This window comes from Engystomops pustulosus, chromosome 4 (assembly GCF_040894005.1).
Source record: "Engystomops pustulosus chromosome 4, aEngPut4.maternal, whole genome shotgun sequence".
In the NCBI taxonomy this organism is placed as follows: Eukaryota; Metazoa; Chordata; class Amphibia; order Anura; family Leptodactylidae; genus Engystomops; species Engystomops pustulosus.
The window spans coordinates 145,779,823-145,799,849 of NC_092414.1; the positions used below are offsets into that span (position 1 = coordinate 145,779,823).

The following is a 20,027-nucleotide window of genomic DNA, read 5'->3' on the forward strand; positions in this document are numbered from 1 at the left end:
TAGGCCACATATAACATCCCGCGGTGGGTCTGTTTGGCGGGGTTTCGTGCGAAGCGCCCTATGTATGCGCTCTATGTGTATCATGGAGGCTCTTTCTGGGCCCAAAATGTTTTTAAATATTTCTAACGCTACCTTGGGTAGGCTGTCATGCGGGATGTCTTCGGGGAGTCCTCTCAGCCGGACGTTCTTTCTACGGCTGCGGTTTTCTTGTTCCTCCACCCACAGCAGTGCTGCATTAAGCTGGACCTTGTGGCTTTCTAGGTTACTGCGGACTGCTTCCCCAAATTCCAGTATGGCACCTTGTCTGCTCTCTAGCTCCTCAACACGTGCGCCAATATGGCGGATGTCCACCTTAATGTCAGCAAGTTCTTTCGCTATAGGGTTGAGAGCCTGATATAGGGTCTTTTTTATGAAGTTCCGCGACACCGGTGCTACGGCTTCTTCCCCTCCCGCTTCGGAGCACTCACCTCCGCTGTCTTGCTCTGATTCTCCCGCCTCGTCATAGATCTCCGGTTGTGGCGGCGCCATCTTGTGAGTTTTGGTCGGCGGGGTGGACAGCTTTCTTTTCAAGAATTTATCTAAATCTTGTTGCTCTTCTATACACCACAGTGCCCCAGGACAGGACAATTGAGGCTGTTTGAGAATTTGCTCCCTAGCTGACTGACTCTATGATGAGTATCAAGCTCGCCCTGGCTATCTTCTGTGTGTAATGGCATCTGGACATGTGATTCTGCTCTTATAATGCAGATAGTAATATAGATTTGTACCGTGTTAGCCAGGGAGAGCAGAAGAAGAGTGAAGAAATAAAGGTATCGCCTGATTTCTTCACTCTTCTTCTTATAATGCAAAGTCACATGTCCAGCCCAGCTAGTCAAAGGCATGCCTACATAGAATATGCCTGTGGTCACTAAGGGGCTGGAAGCTGCTTGATTGGCTGCTTCAGCAGTTAATCAAGCAACTTTATGTTTTTTTCTCGAACACATATCCGGATACTGAATAATGACATGTGTTTGGTCTCCAGGTCTGTGGCTGCCAAACCTGTGAAATTCAGTATGGATGTATATTTTACCATTTGGAACCGCTCATCACTGCCAGCAATGCAATTTGTAGCCTTTATTTATTTAAGGTGTTTGGAGAATTAGCATTTTTAAAATTTTTTATTGAAATACGATTTTAACAGGAATTGGATGCCTTATGTATAAGACTTGCGCAATTTTTATTGCAGTTGACAGCTATACAAATAACAATGTGAATGCATGTAGCTAAGCTCTATAGGAGATTCAATTACAGGCTCTACGGCAGTGATTACAAATATTTGCTTTGTCACATATAAAAAAACATGGAATGGAGTCTTCAGACACTTCAGCACTAATGTGCCAAATCCACAGAGGAAGCATGTGATCCTATACCACACAAGTTCACGTTACGCCTCATCTTCACGTAACCTTGATCACCCCAGCCAGCACCCCAGCTGTAAAATAAAATAATAAAAATATATATCTCAAAATTAAGACATTATAAACAATTTATTCCTTAGCAATTACTGCTATCTGAACATATGACTACACAAAATGATCATAAAATGGAGAAATAGTCTGGAGCCAATTTGGTAAGAAAATGGTAAGTAACACACAATTGCCCATGCCTTGGATGTGTTTATGTATACATTTTGAATGGGGACCCCAGTACTTTAGGGACTACCCTGGAATTTACCCAGAACAACTTTATGTGGCCTCTTTTACTATCTGCATACTCCTTAACCCCTAAACGCAATAAATCGTACATGTAGTTGGGACATGCGGTCCATTGCCGCATGCCGACGTGCTTGATCACCTGGCTGCAAAAGCAGAACCCGTGCAATTGCTTTGGGAGCTCAGCTGCAGGAGTCCCCTCTAAAAGCTGAAATTGTGATAATCACGATCCCGACTGTTTAACCCTAGAGACCCCACGGCCATGGTGACAGTGAGTACCTATGGGGCAGGGCACAGAGTTGCCAACCTCTTCCATGGCAGCCCTAGGGAGGACAGGGCTGTCGGCAGCAAATACCTGTTGGATCATGCTTTTAAAATGATCTAACAATGCTGCTGTCAGCCTATGCAGGCTGACAATGAAATATTCTGCAATACATTAGTATTGCAGTATATTACATTTGTTCATGTCCCACCCTGCAACAAAGTAAAACAGTTAAAAAAAGGTGTAGTTTCTATAATGGGGTAATTTATGGGGTTTTAACCTCTCAAAGTCACTTGAAAACTGAGAAGGTGTCTGTAAATATATATAATATAGGCTTTCTGATTTTCATAAAAATGTGCAAAATTGACATTCAGGAAAAGTTATTTGGGTGCTATGATCTGCTTGCAAAGGAAAAAAAAAAATTTTTTGCCATTTTTAAAGCAGTTGAAAATTATAACCAATTAGTGACAGGGCAGATGAAAAAATGAGGCTTGATCTGAAAACCTTAAAGTGGCTTGGTCCTTAAGGGGTTACATTTTTTTTAAAAGAAACAGCTCGGTCCTACATAGCCACAATAAAAGGTCTTACCTGTTTCTTACTATCCAGTAATCTATGTCTTCATCAGATTTATTATCATGTTCTGTACCATATCCCACAATAACCACAGCATGGCCAGGGCTTTGACTGCAATCACCTTCAAAAATACCTGAATAATAAAAGATATTATTTTGAATTTAACATGTTTTCTTCTATTGACATACAGTTTAAGTCCATATGTAAGCGAACATATGCTACACCCGTGCATGGCATATGTTTGGCTGGAGAAAGGGAGCGTTCCTCACCCCTCCCCTCTTCAAAGGGAGATGTGCAACATATTTCAGGTTAAATATATAGTATGCCCTATCTTTCTTCTGGCTGCGGCATGGTACAGTGACATGCGTGTGCTCACCTCCTGGCCAATCACAGCTACGGCTAGTAGGTAGGGGGCGTCAATTTGCCGGATTGGCTGCACGGTTGTCAATCCTGCAATATGTCCGCATCCAAACCCAAATCCGCTGATGCCCAATTATCATTATTTTGCTTTAAAAAGTCTAATTTACAAAATGTAAATGCTGTTGTGCAAAAGTCAACTAAGCAGCCAGATTATTTAGACCTGTTTGCACTGAACATGTTTCATGTAAGGACAGTTATTCCCATCCTATAAGAAATCCCACCTATTCAAAGAATAAATGAGATGATGTAGAGAGTGTTTAGGGAATACCTTGTCCACTTCATGACTTTGGGACTTAAAATTACCGCTGTGAAAACCCAACCCCAAACCCCCCTTCACTCATTAATGGGCGTACACAGTTGTTGGGTGTCAAGGCCACAGCGGCCGCATTTATTATAACAAAACATCATCATTAATCATAACATTGCATAACATTACAATTTACATTAAATTCAACTAGCAAAGGGGTTCCGGGGGGCATCTAAATTGCCATCAAATCCGTTGTCACGAAGTCTCACTTGTCCCCAGCCGTATATGCGCCTGACCAGGGACCCAAAATGGAGACTTCCGCACCTCCTGAGATCCTTGCTCCCAGGAATTCACCATATCTCTGTTAAACAACTATTCGGGGGACTGGACACCCCCCGTGTTACCAGCTCCCCCGTCTCAACACCTCCTTTTTGCCCCCGAGAACCCCTCCTAAATCCGCCGCTGCGACATTAGTTTTGGCCCCCCATCTGCATCCCCTATTTTTACAAAAGGGGCGGGTGGGCGGGAAAATTGTTCTTTTCTCCCCAGATTCCAGTGACAGACTGACACTACCTCGTGTCAGTATATTTACAAATATTCCCAAACCCTTCCCTGTATGTGACTGCTCCAGACTTACTGTAAACATCTCCCCCTCCCATCTCTGACCTTCACCTAACCCCTTAGATAGCTCCAATTTAACCCCTTGTCATGCCGCTATTGCGTTACATTGCATTCACTTCATTGCTCCTTTCGTAGCTGGTAGTCCTAGTCATATGCAATTACTTTTTAGTTGGCAAAACTGAGTACAACCTTTTTATCCCATCCTGGAAAAATTTGCATATTTTCCTACAACCTTTTATATACAGTTTTATAAAATTAAAGACATTCTTTTTGCAAATGTTGTAGTTAAAGTGGTAGAAAACTAATAATGTCCTCCACTATAATTTTGGACGACAGGGCATCAAAACAACAAAAGGAAACTAATGCATTAGGCATTTTATGTAAAACAATTATAAAAATGATGACATATTGGTTAAATATCAACGCCATAGATAGTGGAGCACAAAAAGGGGGTATCTCTATTGATACAAATGAGCATACATGGTACAAACAGTGTATTTCCTTTATAAAGGATTGTAAGTAAAATATGTACATGGTGGATAGGCAATGTTTGGATGGGAAAACAACTATAAATGAATTACAAAAAACTTCACTGGCAAAAACAATTGTGATAACAAAATAGTATCTTTTAAAGAAAAAGGAGGTTCACTGAAAATATTGAGAGGGATCGGACTGTGGATAACAATTAAAATATAGCTTTTATTCACAGTTGCATTAAAAATCGGACCACTAAGTGGTCAAACCCACTAAAAGTAATGTGTCATTTCCCACAATGCTGCAGAGAACAAGATATAGGCGATTCATATAGACCCAAGGTCAGTCTGGTAATAATAGACCTTGGGATAAGATAATAAGGGGTGCCGGCTGAACTAGGTGTATAGAATTAGTTGTCCCTACTCTCAATTACTACACCATCAGATATATATCTAGACCCAATGCGGTTCTAGTGACAACAGCATCCCCACAAAACAGATAAAATGTTGCCAGGTAGGTGGCCCCGATACTGTGGGGAGGCAGAGGATAAATTGCGGCAGGCGGAGAACTGGGAATGGTATACCATAACCCAAGCCTCCATCCTGCCACTCAACTGGTGTGTGTCTCCGGTGGAGGAGAGGGGTGAGCAACAGCGGTCCAAAAGGCCAAGACCCTGATGGAACCAAAAGGCATAAATCTGCCACCCAGGATACATAAATGAATTACATTAGAATGACACATTTCAAAATTGGCTTCAGCCTAAATCAGTATAAATGACCATATCGTCAGGAAAGTCTTACCCATAAGCCTAATCCATGCTGCTCCAGTACCAGAGATACCACCAGCCCCGACGCGCGTTTCGGCTGGACAAAGGCGATATGGTCATTTATATTGATTTAGTCTGAAGCCAGTTTTGAAATGTGTCATTGTGAATGTAATTATTTTATAGTTGATTTCCCATCCAAACATTGCCTATCCACCGTATACATATTTTACTTTCAATCCTTTATAAAGGAAATACACTGTTTGTACCATGTATGCTCATTTGTTTCAATAGACATAAACCACTTTTTTGCATTCCACTATCTACAGTGTTGATATTTAACCAATATGTCATCATTTTTATAATTGTTTCTGAATAAAAATTTACATATAATACCTAATGCATTAGTTTCCTTTTGTTGTTTTGATGCCCTGTTGTCCACAATTCTAGTTTTGTATTGTGATTTTGGTGTCCACAGCACTACAGTACTAATTGAAATAATTTGGTTTGTTTGTTTTTTCTTCACCAGTTCAAGTGGTAGGTAGATTTAACTTTACTCACCATTACAATACATCTGAAAGTCATCACTTGCATCAATTCCAACAGCTATTGGTCCACCAAAGGCCACGGACATGGCCATATTGTCTTCTTCAGGCAGAATGAAATATTTGGTCACATTTAGGTTCATTGCATTGTCGGGTTTGAATTCACAGCTATCTTGCTGCATGATACAGAAAAAAGAGCAAATTAACATTTAGATTTTATTCTTTTTAATTTCTTTTTTTTTTTGTTTGTAATAGCTGATCCAGTCCCCATATTATTAAAGGATGCAATAATATGAAAAAATAAACTCAATAAAATGGAGTAAGAACTTAATTTAACATGTATTAAACATGTACACAATTATAACAAAATAAGGACTGGTATAAGAGGAATTTACATTTTTAATTAAGAAAAAGACAGTCATAAAGGAAGATACACTCCCCTGCACACGTAATTACTATTTACGCCAAAAGACTGTTACTTGTAAAAGAATCAGCACATACTTTACCCATGTAATTGAAATAATGCATTCAATGGTGGTTATCATATGCTATAGCATGGTGCCCCAGTGTATGATGCCCACGTCACCCCTCTGGCTAGTCGGATATATCACATGGCGTGAATTTGGTGTAAGGGGGGAAATAATCGTAATTCCTGGTGTTGCACCAGGAATTATGATTATTTCAGGCTTACACACTAGAAAAGAATCATACAAGCCCTTTAATTACCCCCCATTACCTGTATAGTAGTTAAAGGTCCCTCATCCCACAGTGAGAAAAATTTTAAAGAAAAAGCTTACCTTTGCAGAATACTCATAATCTTTGGCTTTCATAATGCCATGACTGGAAATATATGCCATGCCATCCTCCGGCATTCCTCCACAGCAGCCCTTATTTTTAGAATCACAGTCTACAAGCTGCTGTTCACTGAATTCAACAAGCTCCTTGGACTTAATGCAATGATGTGATTCTAATACACTCACCTTAAATTTACAAAAATATATATTAATATATAGACGTTACATGGTAACACAGCTAATCATAGCTACAATAAAGATACTTGAAATTGGTACAATCTAACGCAATAAGTTATTTTTAGAAACCCAGTTATTTTGTCGTTAATACCTAGTATTCTTTGTTTATTAACAATATCACTAAATTAGTAATAAAATTCCAGACCTTAGGATACTTTCACACAAACGTTTTCTAGTAACTGGGTATGCAGCAGAAATACATTGCATTTTACATATTTCAGCACTTATCCTTTGCCATAGAAAACATGGATCACATTAATAATCGCTTTGAGGCATTTGAAAAGCTCTTTAAAAACTGATCGGTATCATGCGTGAAAAACTGACACACTGGGGGTGATTTACTAAGGGCCCGATTCGCGTTTTCCCGACGTGTTACCCAAATATTTCCGATTTGCGCCGATTTCCCCTGAATTGCCACGGGATTTTGGCGCACGCGATCGGATTGTGGCGCATCGGCGCTGGCATGCACGCGACGGAAATCGGGGGGCGTGGCCGAACAAAAATTCGACGGATTCGGAAAAACCGCCGCATTTTTAAAAAAAATGTGTCGCGAAAATTGCACTTACCTTCACTCAGCCCGGCTCGGTGTATTCCAGTGCATTCCGATGCTCTTCAGCGCAGCAGCACCACCTGGTGGACGGCGGAGGAACTGCCTTAATAAATCCCGGCCGGACCCGAATGCAGCGCAGAAAACGCGCCGCTGGATCGCGAATGGACCGGGTAAGTAAATCTGCCCCACTGAATCAAATCTGACAGAAAACTGATTAAAATCGAACCCTGAGCAAACTGGCTGATTTCTGCAACGCCCATGTGAAAGGGGCCTTAGCTGGAAGACACCACACATGCAGTCCACAAATAAACCCATAAAATACCACCTTGTCCACCTTGGTATCCCAGCCCAGCTAATTGGATTCCGAAGGCCCACTGTCTTTTCACAGTGAGTGGTGTGGGTCCAACTTTTTTTGGCATTGCTGCAGTTTCTCCTGCTCTTGTGTTGATTGCAGAAGCAGAACCATTTCTTTGGCTGTCAGAGACAGCCATATACCCTAGTGGTATATATATATATATATATATATATATATATGTATATATATATATATATATATATATATATATATATATATATATATATATAGGCCCTGTGGTTTCACTTTCAAAAGGTTTAATCAACTCAGTACAGTTCTTCCCCAGACATTTACCCTCACAGGGGGTAGTTTTCCCCTGTAACTGTGCCCCAGTCATAGTGGAAACAAAAAAAAACTGTGGAAAATTTTCCCCAGAGAAGGCAGAGACAATGCAGAGACAATGCAAATCTGAACTAAATTTGGCAAATTTGCAATGCAAATCTGACTAAACTTCCCTTCAAAGCCATGCCCTGCAGTTTACCACCACATATTGTGTAGTGCAATACTTGGGAGAGAGTGGGTATCAAACTCGGTGGAGCATTTTGGTATTTTATCCAATGATAAAGTGTAATTTTTTTGAAAAATGCATTCATTTAGCCAAAAAAATTTCAATTTCAAAATTGCAACCAATTTAGTTTTAACCCCTGTAAAACAATTAAAGGGTTGACAAACTTCATAAAAGTTGTTTAACTTATGTTGAGGGGTGTAGTTTCTATAATGGGGTAATTCATGGGGTTTTACTATTATTTAGGCACGGAAAGTGACCTGAAAGCTGAGCAGGTCCCTCAAAAACATGATTTTGAAAATGTTCTAAAATGTTCTAAAGCCTCAGAACATCCTACAAAAATGAATCCTAAAAAAAACATGTAGACATAAAGCAAACATTTGGTGAATGTTGTCATGGGTGCTCCTGCGACCTACGTTTTGTGTTGCAGGCTCACCCGTGGTCCTCCGTGTGCCCCGGTCCCCTACAGCATCCACTTACCTATCCGTGCTGATTTCCCATTGTGACCTCGGACCTGTTCCCGTTTACGCTCCTCCGCTGCCAGCCCTGACCTTCTGCTTTGTCTCTGACGTTGATCCTGTGCTGCCTGTCCTGACCTCCTGTCTGTCCTCGTCCACAAACATGCCTTTTCTGTACCTTGGCTTGGTTGCTACCTTGGACAAAGTCGCACCTGCGGAACGACCTGGTGGTACCACGCCACAGCAAGTCCAACCCGCTTTGCGGCAGCTCTGCTGAAAACCGGGTGCCACTTAGACTCCGGTCCCAGCTGCTGGCTTACGTCATCGTCCACGATGGTCCAGTGGGTCCACTACCCCTGGAACCTGACAAATGTTAGTTATCAAGTAATTTTTCTGTTATGACTATGTGTTGAAATAGTAGAAAATTATGAATTTTGAAAATTGAGAATGTTTTCAAATGTTCACCAAATATCAATTTTTTCATAAACAAACACAAAACATATCCCAAACATTTTAAAACTAACATGGCATACAATATTTCACGAGAAAACAATTCAAAACCACCTGGATTAAGCGTTTAAAAGTTATAACCACTTATAGTGACACAGGGCAGATTTGAAAAAATGGGCCGGGTCAGGAAGGTGAAAAGTGGCTTCAAGGGTGAGAGGTTAAGGTAGTATGCAAAAAATTATTTCATCCCTTTTGATCATAAATCCTTTGGGTCAAGAGTAATTGGCTTAGAAGATATTATTATGTGCCTGATATTATCAAATTACATTAGTTTTCTTACCGCAGCAAAAGCCCAGCAGGATCCACACATTGCTTGATTCTTCACATGGGTCACGCAGTTTGAATCTCTCCAGTCAACTGACTTTGGTATGTTGTGATTTATGGGGTAATCCTGCACAGGAGCATCGTACTGGGAAGGTGCCCTTCTTGAAGAAAAGCATTTCCTGGAAGTACGTTCGGCTGGTGTCTGAAATGATACATAATAATTATCATATACACCACACTAAACTATTCAATATAATAACAACAACATATCAGTATGATCTGTATGTGTTCATGCACATTCAAAAGCCCCTCCATCTAAAGATGAAGTAATCTGCACTGTACTCATTTAAGGATTGTAAAAGCTACTTACAAGCTACTTAAACCCCTTAATTTACAATTTTACACTTTTTACTCTTATTGCTGTTTTAGCTGCTATCACTCTCTATGGTGCTCGGTGCAAAATCCCAGGGTATGGGCTGGGACTCTGAGCAGACACATTATAACCCATCTAGTTTTGTGGGATGACAATGTGGTTAGATTATCAGTATACAGGTGTATATGTACTTTCATCTGGCTTCTGACATTGTACTAATACACTGACACATAAAAAAGAGAGATGAGACAGATCTGAGATGGATGAGATCCATTAGATGCCTATTACACATACAGCATTGCTACATCTGTGTTCTTACAGAGATGTGCTTGCCTCCCCCTCCCCCCCAGATCACGTATCTCCTTGTAGCTTGAAGTTTGCAGCCTGACTCTCCTCACAATCTCCTGCCAGGAAGTGAATCAGTGTATGCGTCTCTGAGCTCTGTGCTAGGACTGCAGGGGGCATGGCTACAGGCACAAGACACAGAAATCTCATCTCCACTGAGTCACACAGAAATCCAAGATGGCGGCCAACCGATCCTAAGTCAGAAGTTACAGGGTTGTGTTTAGGGACAATTGAAATTGTGTACAGCAGGACTGATAGAGACAGGTTGGACTTATATCTGTGAAATGCTGTATTTTTGTTAATAACAGTGAATTAGAGAATGTGTTACTTTGTTGTGTTGAGTACATATAAGAAACTTGTCTTCGTGGGAATACCCCTTTAAGAAGATCTCCTTTTAGTATGATTTTAGAGTGCAGAAAATCTCCTTCAACTTGTGTATGTTAATTACAAAAATATATTGTTCTCGACTTGTATATAAATAATACCTCTGGTCCAATGACCTCTGTTAGCATTGACATCACTTTTACAGCGGACCTGCTGCAGCCTAATACAGGCCCCAGCTGCAGACTGTAGTGAGTGCGCACTGTCAACAAAGTCTCACTGCTGAGCCTTGTCAATGGTTTGGTTTTTGAGAAAAGTAGGGTAAACTTACCATATCTGCAAACTGATTCATGCACATTCTGTATCTGGAAAGACCCTGGTCAGCCAGTTCATTGTGTTTCTGCACTTTACTCCACGTTGCTTCCCAAGCCTTCCTCCGGTACATCTCATCATGAAAACTACCATACTTCTTTTCTATTTGGGTTTATGAAGTAAGATCAGTAGTTAGACAATCACTTACTGTGTACGTTTGTAGCCTACTATATGTGGCATTTTACAATTCTTGAATACTTTGACAGTGAAACAGAAACCCACACAGTAATTGTGTACTTTATCTTAAACTGGCTAAACACGTTGTCCGCCCAACCTGCCCACTATCAGGTATGTTGGACTTCAACATATCCTATCTTTTGTTATCCCATGAGATAAGTTGATGCCAGGAAGTTTGCCTATAGGAATATTCAATTCCCTGACACTATCTAATAATAAATTCCATTGCTAATCATGAAATATTCACTGTAAATGACGGAACCAACAATATACTAAAATTTTACTTTTATTTGGCGTATATTAAAAAAAGAGGGATGACTCCTATCAGTATCAGTCAGTGACAAAAAATACCCTCACATTCTTAGACTGTCCAACCATCAGATACAAATACACTGTACCCTTATCTGTCAGTCTTATATTGTTCTTTCATCACTGACTATATCAGAGCAGTGTTCTATCTGTTGCCTGTCAGTAGGGGGAGCTAAACTCCAGCCTCTGTATGTGGCTTTTGTAGAAGCTTGTGTCCATCCAACGCTGCTTCTAATTGCTAAAAACCTCAAAAAAACTCAAAAACTATCCAGAAAAGAGTTGGGCTAATAGTCACTGCATGTTCCATAATTTGATGCTAAATATTACTGAAATGGAAGCTGGTCAAGCACAAGAATGATTCTATCTGATTCTATGCAGCGATAAAAATATAATACCATGTTTCGTTTTCCACTCTTCCCATTCCTTGTTAAGAAAGTCGGTAGATAGCACACATCCGATGACAGCCGACAAAACCAACACGAGTTTCTGCAGATACATTCTAAAAAAGGCGTCATAGAAAGGTAAAGCTTAGAAACATATTTCTAGTTTGAAACAGAATAAAATGATAAGTAGAACAAATACAAAATTGCTTATAAGCCCGAAAGTTTATAAGCATTTTATTGGGGATCAGGTGACACCAGCTGACCTTAAAATCTAAAAAAGTGAGTGGGGCCACAGGTGGTGTGTTGGTGTATTGCAACTGGTAACCAGAACCTGGTGTCTTGCACAATGCAAGCACTGGGTGCCGGTTACTGATTGCATGCTTTTCCTTGGAAACACATATATGATCTGGCGGAGCTCCGCCCACAGGCATTTGCATTGCATTTGTGAATGCAATACAAATACCATGATTGGCAGTGAAATATTGACCAAGGAACTGCATATAATATGGGGTAAGGTGAGAATCTCCTCAATGTTACTGTGAGAACCATATTTTTGGTTACTAATTGTATTATATACATCTATTTTTTTCTGATGTATATGCACTTGCACTTTTAAATCAAATATACTTAGTGAATTTGTATAATATGGGTGTTAATCACCTGTGTATAACACACGCATAAGCAGTTTCCTTATAGTTTAAATGGTGTGGCAATTGATTAATTTTATTGTTTATTCTTTTTTTATTTATATATTTGGAATAAAGTAATTTATTTTTAATATGACATACATGCACTATTGTCTTTCTTGAATATACACTATATACACTCATTTTGTCTTGGTCAAAAGCCCCATATAATCTAAAACTTCTCTTTCTTCTTTTCCATGGGCAGCTAGAACAGTTTTACCTCGGACACTTCTGATAAATCTCCCCCTAACTAGTGCGTGTATGTGCCAATCACCCCAGTATAAGAACCCTGTCCTCCAATAAGGCTTGTGAAAAGAATAATAACAGCTCCAGAGTAAAATCACTATCCAAAATAGTGGCAGCCTTGCGGAAGATTGGAGCTCAAGGACTATTAATGATAGACCTTTCAAAAAAAAAAAAGTCAGATATTATGTCAGTTATTCGTCCTATGCGATAATAACAGCTTTTCTTGCAAAGTAATCTGAAATCACAGAAAACACTGAATGCTAAAAATGGTATAATGAATATAATAACGCAATCAGCAGTAAAGCTCCAAGCTAATACATTACAGGATCATATCAATCTGATTACTTCAAAAATCAAAAAGTCTAAAATGCCTTGCATTTCAAAAGGGTTTTAGAAACTTTTATGATTTTTACAAGGGTCTTTTGGCAAAACAGTGTGCAGTTTAGTGGAAATAAAAGTAACAAAATAGAATTTCTAGTGGGAATTGTACCAATTTTTTTGCATGATTTTGCACTTTTTCTATTTACTTTCTTTATCAATTCTTTATCAATGGTCTAGATCTCGTCTAGACCATTCTATTGAAAGCTTCTATGTTACTTCCAGTGGATGGAATTCTGACCATGGTCACACAGGTGCACGGCTCGTTATAACACACAGCTCTGGTTACTCTGATACCAACGAGCTGTGCACCTGTGTGACCACGGTCAGAATTCCATCCACTGGAAGTAAACAGAGAAGCTTTCTATAGCAGGACAGCAAGCAGAGATCTAGAAAACCATGAGGAATTGAAACAATAAGTATATTGGAAAATAGTATAACTTTTCATTATACAAACAATAACATTTATTGGTGGAAATGGGAATACCCCTTTAATTTGTATTGCTTTGATGGATTTTTGGTTCTCATATGTTATTATATACTATACATACCGGCCATCTTGTTAGTAAGAAACACGTTTATAAGACTATTCTACAATGTTAGTTTACAATGTTTTCTAGCCACAAGGAGGAGCTGTCTATGCATTGTAACAATATGCTGCAATTGAACAGCTCATGAAGTAAATCTGAATAGAGCTACACAGGTAAATACTCAGCTGTCCATAAAACAATCCTTTGGATTCACAGAATCTGTTGATAATAAGGAGCTGAGAAGTTGCACTATGTCCTTCGGTGAATATATTTCGACAACTCTCCACGAGTTCTGCTTCACTGTGTTTTTCATGGACTATGTTAGTAATAGAGGGACTTCCCATTCCTGTAGTTTCATCTGGCTGTGTTATAAGTCTGTAATGTCTTATTTTGTCTGTATATGTACCCCATCTAAAAAGCACTGTGGAATATGATAGTGTTATATAAATAAGTATTTATTATTATTAGTGATTACCACTAATCACCTTCCCACGACAATAAAACAGCATATAAAGTGTGAGGTATTTGCTTTATGCTTATGCATTCCCAATGTGTGATTTTAGTAATGATTTTAGTAGCTTTTAGTATAAAAAGCTTGGTTTCATAACAAAACTAACTTGTTTTGTAAACTTGTTTTGTAGCATTTAGCTGTTGTCTTAATTCTAAAGGCAGCACACGTATTTTATCAATCTCTGAGCAGTTATCTTAGCCAAACAATTTGTGTAACCTGTTATTTACTAGGACATTGTGCCATGTGTTCAGCAATGTCATTCACGAGCACATTGGGGCTCATTTACTAAGAGTTGTGCTGCTCACTTTCGTCAGACTGTTCACCTTTTTAGGGAATTACACGGCTTGCACAGGTATTTAAGAAGTTTGCGCGCTGGGATTTTGGAGCACACTATCATTTTGTGCCGCAGCTGTGCTGGCTTCCATGCAACACAAATTAGGGGGTGTGCCGTCGGACGATCCGACTGATTTGGACAGAGCGTGGGATTTAACTTTCAAATTGCGTTGCAAGCCCAAACACTTAGATGCACTAAAAAGATGTTGAACTCTGTCAGACCGGAGTGGGGAAGCGACACATGCAGGATATCGGGCACGCGATCTTAGTGAATCGCGGCACAGTGCATTATTGTCGGTGAACTCCAGCAGCAATGTAAGTAAATGTGCCCCTATGTGTCCAGCAAAGTGGTCATCTTTTAGTTTTTTTTACTCTGTTCAGTTAATTTTTTACATGTTTTGTATCTGTTTTTGCAATTGCTGTACAATTTAACTTTGTCTTAGTGGTCGACTGAATCTTTTTTTTTAATGCTGTAGCTATTTGATTTTTTTTTATACCATGACTAAGAACCAGCTGCTTTGAAATGTGTTGGTCTAGTCAAGTGTGACCATGATATGTACAGATTTTTAAACTTTTATGAAATAAAGTCTTGATATTTTAATGGAAATGCCGCAACTCCTGCAACCCTTTTTCTATTAGACATAGTTTATACAGTACATGATTATGTTATATAATATTTGTGATATAAGTTACAAAACAGGGTGCCATAGGCAGTGGAGAAAATGTGTATAATAATGTGTTATACCCTTATAGTCTTTTCTATATAAATGTTACAAAAAAAGTTAGGAAAAATGTTACAAAATGACATTTAGTTTTACTATTCCACATTAAACATGAGGATAGAAATGTGGACAAGCTTTTGAAGAACAGTTTGAGCTTCCTACTATAGCCCCATGTCTAAATACTCTGTCCAAAGTACCTCCCAACATTCAGCAACCCTCTTCATCCCATATAACATTAACATACAAAGTATAATTCACAAATGCATAGCTGTACTCACTTGAATGATGAGTGGAAGGTTACGATAAGATATTTAGTAAGTTTATATACTGTGAGATTTTCCGTTTGATGATATCATCTTTGTCACATGGCAATAAAACATCAATTTGGCTCGCTAATCTGCTTGATAACTAGTAACAGTTGAACAGTGATAAGATAATTCTTTTACATGACTCATGATATGTAGTAGAAATGTAAAGATAGAATTTTTTTCAAAATGAATTGACAAGTTTAATTGAGGTTTTTTTAAAAAAAATTTAGTTACTAATATTTCTGTTATGTTTATGTTTCTGAGGTACATATTTATTAAATATGTTTAAGTTTAATTATTCAATTATTAATAATTATTTTTCAATTATATTTTTGGTAGAGAGTTTTGAGACAAATATAAATAGTGTAATACTGTCCCCGTGCAATAGTTTGAATGGATAGGAGGGACAGAAAAAGACAATGAGCGCCAATAACTAAATGCCTTCCCTGTGGCCCCTGTCTAATTGTCCAGCCTGTCCTTATAGGTGACAACTGGTTGACAATCCCTGGTTGGAGGCAGGGCAATACAAACAACAAGGAGAAGTCAACAAGATATGAGTCAGAACCAAGAGGACAAATAAAGCCCAAAATCCCTAGGGAAAGGGATAGTCAGGAAAGTGTGAGAAAATCCAAAAGAAGTCAAGAAGAGCAATAGTCATCAAAACTAGAGATGAGCAAGCACTAAAATGCTCGGGTACTCGTTACTCGAGCCGAACATTTCCTGATGCTCGAGTGCTCGTTTCGAGTAATGAGCCCCATTGAAATCAATGGGAGACCCGAGCATTTTTTAGTAAAATTAAAAACTGAACGAGCACTGTTCAGTGCAGATGTTTTCACTAAAAGAACACAGTGAAAGAACACTGCAGAACAGATTGCAGATGTTCGCGAACATCTGCGATCTGTTCCGGAGACACGCGTGCAGAACGATGTTCTCTGCAATAGTATTTGAAGAACAATATGTGTGAAGAACAACTTGCAGATGATTGGAAACATCTGCAAGTTGTTCTTCACACATATTGTTCTTCAAATACTATTGCGGAGAACACCGTTCTGCAAGCGTGTCTCCGGAACATCTCCGATCTGCTCCGGAGACACGGTGTTCTCCGCAATAGTATTCGAAGAACAATATGTGTAGAGAACAACTTGCAGATGTTGTCAAACATCTGCAAGTTGTTCTTCACACATATTGTTCTTCAAATACTATTGCACCGTGCAAGCATGTCTCCGGAACATCTGCGATCTGCTCCGGAGACACGCGTGCAGAACGGTGTTCTCCGCAATAGTATTCGAAGAACAATATGTGTAGAGAACAACTTGCAGATGTTGTCAAACATCTGCAAGTTGTTCTTCACACATATTGTTCTTCAAATACTATTGCACCGTGCAAGCGTGTCTCCGGAACATCTGCGATCTGCTCCGGAGACACGCGTGCAGAACGGTATTCTCCGCAATAGTATTTGAAGAACAATATGTGTGAAGAACAATTTGCAGATGTTTGACAACATCTGCAAGTTGTTCTCTACACATATTGTTCTTCGAATACTATTGCGGAGAACACCGTTCTGCACGCGTGTCTCCGGAGCAGATCGCAGATGTTCGCGAACATCTGCAATCTATTCTGCACAGTGTTCTTTCACTGTGTTCTTCAATTAAATGATTAAATTAAATGTTTTAATTGTATTTTTTTACTGTTCTTTACTTTTTTTTTTTTAAATTAAATGCTCGTTATCGAGCAGGGCAAATACTCGTCCGAGCAACGAGCCGGTCCGAGTATGCTAATACTCGACCAAGCATTAAGCTCGGACGAGTATACTCGCTCATCACTAATCAAAACCCTTTATGAGTTCCAGTCCAGAAGATGAGTGGGAAAAGATTCGGTCCATCACAGCGGATTAACTGTTTGCAAGCCAGAGAAAACTCCACAGGAGACAATTGGGTGTAGTTAAAATCAGTTAAGGCTACTAGAAAAGGAGTAAACCAGGGTTCAGACAGAGAAGGATAGAGTGAAACAAAATAACACTTATCAGCAAATCTTGAGCTGTACTTTACGGGCAGATGATGACGCTGAGGCCTGTACAGGCACAGATGTTACAAATGGGTTGGTGATTATTTTTTGCAAAGGCTCAGAATGGATCCCCTCTTCCATTCTGAAAATTGTTTAGTACTAAACTAATACCAGACCTATTCTGAGCATGTTTAAAAGCTTATAACCCTTTTAAAGCTTCAATCTAAATCAACTATTGGAATTGGAGCAGGGCCTGTGGTTACAGTGTGCAGTCACTACACAGAGTACAGAACCATCTAGAATAGGCCATAAATGAATAAGGAATGCAATTATCTGAGACAAGCTCTCGTTTATCTTACCAACCAAACATTGGCCACTATTTGCATTAATTATCATAGACTTAAAACAACCAAAAACAATATAGTAAAACCCAAATGGAATTGGGGTTTGTCTTATTCAATAAAAAAATACCAACTTTTATTCTATACACAAATAATTTGCAACACAAGATACAAAAGCCTCCTCTGGTCCCAAACCCTATCATCACATCTATAAGAAAGTTAAATACCATCAATGGGTATTTATATAATATATTTGAAAATGTTTAGATAAGTATAGTTATCCACGAAATACATGAAAAACTCACCTTTAAGCATTTTAAAAAAAGGGTTATGTACAATCCTAGGAGGCCAGTACAAACACCCTGATGCACGTTTTGCAACTGTTGCTTCATCAGGAAGTGATATCATTATGCAAGTTTATTTACCTGCCATTGAAGCATCAAAGAATGACACATGACTTGCTTGTAACATGAGATCGCACATGGGAAACACATCCGCCCACATCACATGAAGACGCTACCAAGGTGACTTGTCCCTTTTACTGCACTTGTGAAGTATTGCTGTATGATTGATAAAAATGCTTTTATTTTTATATTCTTGCTAAATATGCTGAAACTAAGATGATGCCAGACTATGGATAACATAGTTGAAAGTTGATAACAGTTCCCTCCTCTGTACCGAAGAATGTAAGACTCCCTGGGACGATGTATTACATATGCCACCAGTGGTTTACAGATACTACCTATTCCATGAAAAGAGATGCCTATTACTTCTGCAATGCCTATGTAATAATTTACTAACCAATGAATTATGGATATTGCTTCTTTATGCCTAACTAACCAAGCCCAAGTCCGGCCCCACTGGAAGTTTCTGTATAATTCTTTTTGACACAAATAAAGCATCTCACATCTGCCAAGCCTTGCATAGCATCAGGTGTCCACAGAGAGAGAGATTTTACCATACTTCTTTCTTGGTGTGATTTCTTTGAGCTCACTCAGTGGATTATATTAACCATTAGTGAAGCTAAAGTTGTTTAAACAGGGGAAAAACCTGACACATTCCCCATAGAAGAGCCTGACACACTCAGAGGTGCCTCAATGATGCCTCCACGTGGAACACAAAATACATTCTTCCCAGAAAAACAGCAGTGTTGACAGCATCAAAATACAATTCGTGAGTCCTCTTTGTGGGCAACCAAGCTGTCACCCTAACACACAGTTTGCCAGACAGGACTCAAGACCTCCTCCAACAGTCCGAGGAAACCCAGTACATAAGTTACTGCTTAAATTTCCATGTTGGCACTTTGCAATAAATAAGTGGGGTTTGGTTGTCGTTTGGGCACTCAGTCTCTAAGAGATTTGCCATCACTGACTTACGCGCTTGGGTTGCTTATCGACAAGATCCATAACAGATATTACTCATTCCATGCAAAGATATAGAATTTTACACTGGAAATCTGCAATGAAATCTGTGAAAAATCTGCATACAAATTTATATCTGTAACTGTAGATTTTAGTGTTTATGTTGTGTGTAGATTTTGATTACTACCTGTAGAAATGAGAACGTATATTTCTTAAATAATTTACATTCAGATGCAATAAATACATTTACATACTGCATGATAGAAAATCTGTAAAGAATTTATCTGTGATCCTAAAATTTGTATGTAGCCATGTAAAAAGAATGGAGAAATGTACTTTCTGTGAATATCCATAATATTTGGTATTTATTGTACCAAAGGGGGTAAATATTATTCAGGACATCTGTTAGCACTGTTTCAATGCAGCCTTTTGTTCATTATTTTAACTCTACCACACCCATATTAAACATACATGATAGCATTTTACAGTAAATGTGTTTATAACATCACAATGGAAAATGATTGGCTTACATGAGCATTTTCACTAAGGATTATATTATAATATATAAACATTACTTCTTGTGCAGAGGAAATCAGTCAATAATGCATATTCATGGGGCTATTTATATCTAGGTTTAATCAGTTTTTGACTGTATAAAGAAGCCCACTCAGATGTTTTAATACTAGTGGCCACTCCCGGCCAGCTGCAGACAGACAAGTGTTCCGGTATCAGCAATGGAGGGCTTGAATATGAATACCTATTTAAACCTCTAACTTAAATCCCTAATTTTTTTTTTTCAGCAGGCTTTCTGTGTAGTTCCTGTGATGTCCCCTGTCCTGCTGGCTTCCAGCTGATGAAAGGGGCTGTGCACTTATTACTGTATGCTGCTCCATAATAACCACATCATAACAGTGGTTGGAGGGACATGACAAGTAAAACCACGATTAATTAAATAGATGTTGCCTGAACCAGTCACCAGCCATCATCTTCATGGCACATGGACCTTAGTAACTGGAATAATGGTATCAAGTGCAAAGGGATAACATAGACGGAAAGGA

General features: G+C 39.0%; 1 protein-coding gene across 1 annotated transcript; it reads right to left on the minus strand.

Annotated features, from left to right (window-relative positions):
* Positions 1–1,138: 1,138 nt before the first annotated feature.
* Positions 1,139–15,262, minus strand: LOC140127371 (cathepsin L-like). The gene is made up of 8 exons (XM_072147983.1): positions 15,234–15,262; positions 11,562–11,665; positions 10,640–10,782; positions 9,286–9,471; positions 6,394–6,576; positions 5,613–5,772; positions 2,542–2,659; positions 1,139–1,471 (listed from the first exon to the last, which is right to left on the minus strand). The coding sequence occupies exons 2-8, from the start codon at positions 11,662–11,664 to the stop codon at positions 1,369–1,371; spliced, it is 996 nt and encodes a 331-aa protein (XP_072004084.1). The 5' UTR covers position 11,665; positions 15,234–15,262; the 3' UTR covers positions 1,139–1,368.
* Positions 15,263–20,027: the final 4,765 nt, after the last annotated feature.